The sequence below is a fragment of the Procambarus clarkii genome, chromosome 70, assembly GCF_040958095.1.
Source record: "Procambarus clarkii isolate CNS0578487 chromosome 70, FALCON_Pclarkii_2.0, whole genome shotgun sequence".
In the NCBI taxonomy this organism is placed as follows: Eukaryota; Metazoa; Arthropoda; class Malacostraca; order Decapoda; family Cambaridae; genus Procambarus; species Procambarus clarkii.
In genome coordinates, this window is record NC_091219.1 from 23,574,825 (window position 1) to 23,582,324 (window position 7,500).

Genomic DNA, 7,500 nt, shown 5'->3' on the forward strand with positions numbered 1-7,500 from the left:
TATATATATATATATATATATATATATATATATATATATATATATAATATACATATACAAAAGAGTTCTTGCATTCTTGTACATCCACTAGCATGCGTAGTACAGTATTTCAGGCAGGTCCTTAATTCTATGTTTCCCGGAATACGACCCTGGCAAATCGTTCAAATGCAAATAATTTTGTACCTGGTACAACCAGGTACCCATTTTACTGTTGAGTAAACAGAGGCTACAGTTAAGGATTGACATCCAGTAAATCCTCCCCGGCCAGGATACGAACCCAGGACAAAGAGCTTACAAAACGCTAGGCGAGTGTCTTAACCACTACACCACGGAGGACTTGATGATTATTATACATGATTGATGCAAATTGAACCCTTTAAAGAGTACAGTATACTGCTTATCATTATTGTCCCCCAGGCTGTGAGTGAAAACTCCTTTACTTATATAGTAGACAATCAACATTGCTTGTGAAATATATAATTACACTTTGGTGAATAACAAATAAACCCCTTGGCAGGTGTGTAATGAGTGTGACAGGGAGGAACGACTGCTGCTCTGTGATGGGTGTGACTTGGGCTACCACCTGGAGTGTCTTAACCCACCCCTCTCTCAAGTACCTGTGGAGGAATGGTTCTGTCCATGCTGTGTTGGTGTCAGTATCCCAGGAACAGTAAGTAATGCAATTCAGTTGTCTTAGGTACAGTTAATCTAAGATGCTGAGCCTGAGATAATTTTGTCTTTATTTCTGGGGGGGGGAGCCCCTTTGGCTCCCCGGGGCTTATCCAGGCTGATATGCTAATGTCAGACTTTGGCATCAGTCATGTGTATGGAGTTCTGTGGGCCTACCGGGAACCACAAGCCAGAACCTGGCCCCCTCAGAGAGGCATGGGGAGCAATGGTCTATCGAAACCCCCATGTGGTTGGAAGCATTCTATGTCTACCATTGACCGAGTCAGACACCCAGAGAGGTAAGCGTCCCAAAACAAACCCCTATTCTGGTGAAAATTGCTACCAAAAGTCGAACAAGTGGACAGAACTCCCCAAAAAGAAACGAACATGACGTCACACATTGCCACACCTCTGTCTGCACAGCTACCCCCCACCCCGGGAGGGGGAAGGGGGGAGCTGACTTCCACTGGCTCCCGACATCTTCTCGGCTACGTTGTGTCGTGACACGTTCGTGCCTACATTCTGCAGGCGAGTATTTGCGGTCTGACGTCTCTTTCAGCCAGGCGCTGGTTTGTGGTTTCTAGCTGCGAATATATGAACATCAGTACACAGATGATTGCAGCAGGCCTCTTGGGCCTTATGAGGCAGCTCCTATTCTCCTTCAGTTGTGTTAGCTTGAGCTCCGATTGTAGTAATATTATCATTGCAATAATGGAAGGTGTGGTGAAGGAACTGATGAACCTAGTTGGAGCTCTGAGAGCAGAGATGGATTCCCTATGGGAGGAGGTACGACAGCTGAAACAACATCGAGAAGAAACGAAGGAGGAGATCAATACAGTATTAAAAAGACCTTGTGGAAAGTCGTAAAGGACAAGGGTCTTAAGATTACCTTGATAAGGCCGCCTACAGATGCCCTAAGGACTTCAAATTCATTTGCCTTGTTGGAAGACGAGTGATGTGGTGAGCCTGCAGTTCACTCGAAAGGGAAATCAACGAAGAGCAACGAAGCGTAGGCCCCTCAAAGTGCTCAGAAAGTAAAGGAGGCACCTAAGCAAATTTTGGTTGTGGGAGATTCCCAGGTGAGGTATTTAGACAGAACATTTTGTGCTAGAAATAGGGGGAATAGGTTAAGGGTTTGCTATCCGGGAGCTGGAATTGGTGATATTATAAACAACATGAATGATATTATGGCTGGAAATGGGAACAATCCCATTATTTATATTAGCACAGGAGGAAATGATGATGGTTGAGTTTGGAGTGAGGAACTGATTCAGAGGTATAAAACAGCCATAGAATTAGGAGCAAGGGAGGAATCCCGATCATATGTGGCATTCTTCCAAAAAAGGGAGTTGGAAATGAATGGTTGTCGAGGGTACTTGGTGTCAATTGCCGGCTGGAAAGATATTGCAAATCAAATGCAATATCTTTCACAGATAACTGGGAACACTTCTATGGAAGAAATGAAATGTATGCTCGGGATGGGGTCCATCTATCGAGGGCTGGGGTTGTTGTTGCGAACTCGTTGGAACCAGTGGTTGGAGGCGTTTGGGTTTAAACTGTTAGTAAATAGAGGTATGGAATTGATATGGAGGAAGGAGGTAATAAAAGTATGTGTTTGTGGGAAAAAGAAATTGGCAAAATGATCAGGGAAAGAGAAGGGCATCAAAATATCAATACACTTAGGGTATATTACACTAACAGTAGAAGTCTAAGAAACAAAATAAACAAATTAAATTCTCTTGTCTGTACAGAAAAAATAGATATTATTGCACTTACCGAAACGTGGATGAATGTAGAAAATAGAGAACTATTAGCTGAATATCAAATGGATTTAAACTATTTCACACAGAAAGACATATTAGACGAGGAGGGAGAGTAGCCATATATGTTATGGAAAATTTGAAATGTAGTTTCAAAGAGGAAATAAAAACTGAGCCCCACACAAACTATTTTGGATAGAATTAAACGAAAAAGCAAACAATCTTATGATAAAAGTTATATATAGGCTACCAAATTTAGACAGAATGGAAGCAAAGCATCTATGGGATGAAATATCTAGAGCATCTAGGTCTAACAGTATTTGTGTCATGGGTGACTTTAATTTTAGTGGAATAAACTGGATTAACAGAACAGGGAATAACGAAGCAGAAGATTTTATAGAATTAACACTTTGGTGCTCACTGTGTTCTAAAAAAAACTTACCCCTTGTGATATCGGCGTTTCGCGCGCCTAAGCGGTAAGACCGAAAAGTGTATACTCTTTTTGACTGTCCTGACACTAATTGTAGGCGTACATATTTAAATTTGGTATCACTGTGTTCGCAATAGAATTGTCTATAAGAACATACCTATAAAATGCCGCCAAAGCATAAGGCATATCAACACCAAATAAAAACCTATTCAGATCACTTGCCGAGAGCGCCAAACAGCAACAAAATGTTCCCACTCTCTTAATGGTTGTGAAGCCCACAGTTGTGCTACAGCGTTAATTTTGGTATCACTGAAATCGCAATAAAAAACATACACAATTGATAAAATAAATAGGGAAGAATTCCTGAGACCTGGAACTTCAAGAACAAGAGGTCATAGATTTAAACTAACGAAACAAAGCTGCCGGAGAAATATAAGAAAATTCACTTTTGTAAACAGAGTGGTAGACGGTTGGAACAAGTTAGGTGAGGAGGTGGTGGAGGCCAAAACTGTCAGTAATTTCAAAGCATTATATGACAAAGAGTGCTGAGGAGACGAGACATCACGAGCATAGCTCTCATCCTGTAACTACACTTAGGTAATTACATTACAACCCGGTCCCAGTGGGGTGAAATTCCCAAGAAGAGAGAGCCTGCCTGACTCAGAGGTGGATTCTCCTTCCACACCATAACCCCTCTCCTCCTTCCCACCACCCCATCATCTCCCTCAAGCCAGCAACGACTGTTCATAAGGTAAAGTAAAAATGAAAACAGTACAATAAAACATTTATAATTACATGTGCAGTATTTTTGTTTGCTTTATTATGTATTTAAAGTTTACATGATATACATTGGTTGATACAAAGAGTGCTTAAAGGTTATGGATCTCTTGAAGCTCCTCCGCTTCCGGACAGGAACCGAGAATGCAGCAGGCGTTTCCCATCTGGATTGCCACACTGAGGCGCTGAAACAAAAAACTGGCAGCTCTTGGGTCTCTGGTGACAACAATGAGCTTGGAGCCCAATTCCTTGAGAAATCCCAAGGCACTCTTTTCCCCAGGGGCCATGCGTCTCAGACGCTATGGGAACAAAGGTGTATCGACCTTCCAATCGCCTGTATTCGGCTGATTGTGCTATTTCACTGGTTGGCCGCCTCACCTGCTTGATCAACTCCGAGGTGTACATAGGTGTCAGCCAGGGTAGATACACATGTGTAGTCTCACACCAACTGTCTACTCTCCTTCCAGGAGTATATGGTGATGCCATCAGGGCGAAGTGCGGGGAAATCCGGGTTTTGGACCCATAGGATACGAGGTTCTCTCTCCGCTAGGCACTGAGCTGAGACTTATATTTACATTAAAAAATGTCATACAAGTATGAATGTTTTTGGGAGTGAAACGGATTAAATTTATTTCCTTTATTTTAAATGGGGAAATTTGTTTTTTAAGACAAGTTTTCCACGTAACGAGCTCGGTGCCAGAATGGATTAAACTTGTTAATCGAGGTGCTACTGTAGTATATCGATATTTTTTTCTTGGAGATTCTCTCAGGTTTATGGATTTACACCAGGCATCTGAAATCTAGTGGAGCCTATTGGAAGCCAGGACCAGGACCTAGCGCTCTATAAGGCAAGGGAATGCATGGAGATCAGAGATCAACATAAAACCAATTAAAAATTGGTATTTATGTATTTGTAAAATAAATGTAAAATTGGTTTTATGGTTTTAAAAAAAATGGTTTTAAAAATTGAATTTTTAGTTAAAAATTAAAAGCTCATCAAAACGAGCAACTACTTCGACATTAATAACCATAAAGAAAGCCTGGCAAATAATTGTTGCCTCATCTACTAGTGAGAGTCAGATTCTGGTCTTGTCTCACAGTAAGCTTAATCTAAATGTAAATATTTGACATGACTAGTGCGGTTTTTCTCTCCTTTAGGTTTCAAGTAGGCAAGAGGGTGACACTGCCCATTCAAGCTCTTCTAGAAGCAGCCTCTCTTGTAGGCGCTCTTCATCTCGGCAGCCCCGTCTCATTCCACGAACCAGGGCCACAGAGCGAATCCGCATTCGTATTGAGACTAGGCGTAAAAAACGTAGATTAAAACGGAAAAAAAGAAAGGCGCATAAAAGAGAGAAAGTAAGTAATAATATTAAGTGCTTCTTTAACATATATAGCTAAAGCATATTTAGCTCCTTCTTTATATATAATAATATAAAATGCATTTCTATAAAAAAAAATTGTTACAAAATCTAAACTTTTTGATTATTACAGCACTTGAAACTTTATATGTAAGAAATTTAAAAAAAATTTTTTTTAACATGTACACAAACACACACACACATACGAGAAACTATGGGCAGAGTTTCTTTCACCCTATGCCCCTGTTACCTAGCAGTAAATAGGTACCACCAACATGAAGCAGAAATTAGGCAAGCAATTAGGAAAGAACTGGTTACCAACAGTAAACTAGTTCAAAACACTGTAGATAGAAGTAAGTCCATAATAATTTTTGGATGTGTAGAGAAGGAAATTTCATCTAGGGTGGACCGAGCAGCAAAAGAGATGAAAATCATAGAGAAAATAGTAGGTTTAGGCTCAAAGGAAAATATCAGTGATTTTAGAAGAATAGGAAAATATGAGAAAGACAAGGACCTTTCTTTAAGATCTTTCTTTCTTTAAGGGTGACTTTTAATGGAATGGAAAACATGATTGAAGTGTTTAGAAATGCCAAGAAATTGCAGAGTGATGAGGATGGCAAACTTTGGTCAATAAGACAAGACCTCTCAAAGGAAGATAGGGAAAAGCTGAAAATGAACCTCATTGAAGCAAAATGCCTAAATGGGGATAAAAATGAAGAAGGCAGAAATTCTTTTTTCTACAAAGTGTCAGGGACTGAAAAGCTTGTGAAATGGTACATAAAAACAAGGCAACAAAATTATTAGTGGAAGGGGGGGATAAAGAGCAGAGGGAAAGGGAACATGTTCCTGAAAATTGTATATACCAACATAGATGGAGTGAGGTAAAAAACTTTGGAGTTGCAAGACATAATTCATCTTAGGGTCCCAGATATTCTCGCATTATCAGAGAAGAAGCTTGAAGGAAATTTATTAAATGAAGTCGTATTCCCAAGGGGCTATTCAGTTTGGAGACGTGACAGGAAAACTAGGAAGGGAGGAGGAGGAGTGGCTGTGCAGGTGAAAGAACACCTGAAGGTAAGAGTTAATATTTGAAAACCCTCGAGATAATGACATAATGGCATTGCAGATCTGGAATCAGGATGATAAGCTGATAATTTTAAATGCCTACAGCTCACCAGCAAGCAACACATGGACAAAGGAAGAACTGGATGACAAAGAGAGGGCCTCATAATGGTCATGAGAGATATTATTGTACAAGCAGATAAAGATAAATCACGACTGTTGATACTGGGGGCACTTAAACTTTAAAGCAATAGACTGGGAGGCCTATGAAGCAAGAACGGAGGACTTTTTGGACATGCAGATTTGTGAACCTCATTCTGGAGACATTCTTGTATCAACACACAAAGCAGGCCACAAAACTGAGGGAAGGAGATGTACCGTCAGTAATGGATCTAGTATTCACCAGGAAAAAAAGAAGAGATATTTGACATCCAGTACCTTCCTTAGGAAAGAGTGATCACGTCCTGTTACACATTATATATGTTTTAAGATGTCATCTAGAAGAAAATGATGACATTGAAACAGTTGATAAACTCGATTTAAGGAGAGGTCACTATGGGGAACTTCGAAAAAAATTTAATGTGTGTAATTGGACAGACTTGTTGTTAGGCAGGGAAGTAAATGAAATGTACAGTATGCCAAATTTGACAAAATATACGATGAAGGCACACAAACATTCATACCAAAACAGAGATGCAGGGCCAGAAAACAGGATTGGTTCAACAGAAATTGTGAGAGGGCCAGAGACCAGAAGACACAAAAATGGAATCAGTATAGGAAGAGACCAAACCCCCAAACATACCAGTGATACAAAGCTGTGAGAAACAAATATACGGCAGTATGGAGAGAGGCAGAAAGAAATTTTGAAAAAGGGATAACAGAACCAGACCTATTCTACAAATTCATAAAAACAAATTGCAGGTAAAGGATAATATCCAGATGTTGAAAATAGGAAACAGATTCACGGAAAATGAAAAGGAAATGTGTGAAACATTAAGCGAAAAGTTTCAAAGTGTGTTTGTATAAAATGAAATCTTCAGAGAACCAGACACAATAAGAATTCCAGAGAACAACATAGAGCATATAGAGGTGTCTAGAGATGAAGTGGAAAATATGCTAAAGGAGCTCAGTAAGAACAAAGCAACTGGCCCAGATGGAGTTTCACCATTGGTTCTGAGAGAATGTGCATCTGAGCTCAGCATTCCAATTCACCTGATCTTTCAGGCATCCCTGTGTACAGGAGTCGTAGCAGATGTGTGCAAACAGGCTAACATACAGTGGTACCTCGGCTTATGAGCACCCCTGGTTTCAAGTTTTTCAGGTTACGAGCAGGATTTGCTCGGAAAATTTGTATCGGGATACGAACATTGCCTCAGGATATGAGGGGTGTTGATACGCGTACGGGCCGACCTAGCACGTGATGGCACGGCGATCGCCGCTCAGT

At 40.4% G+C, this 7,500-nt stretch overlaps 1 protein-coding gene across 1 annotated transcript in view; it reads left to right on the forward strand.

The window, feature by feature from the left end:
- Nucleotides 1-7,500, forward strand: part of LOC123775323 (uncharacterized) — a 59,265-nt gene that overhangs the window by 17,956 nt on the left and 33,809 nt on the right. The window contains exons 5-6 of the mRNA XM_045770385.2: nt 518-670; nt 4,795-4,992. Coding sequence (XP_045626341.1) covers nt 518-670; nt 4,795-4,992 — 351 coding nt within the window. The remainder of the gene's footprint in view (nt 1-517; nt 671-4,794; nt 4,993-7,500) is intronic.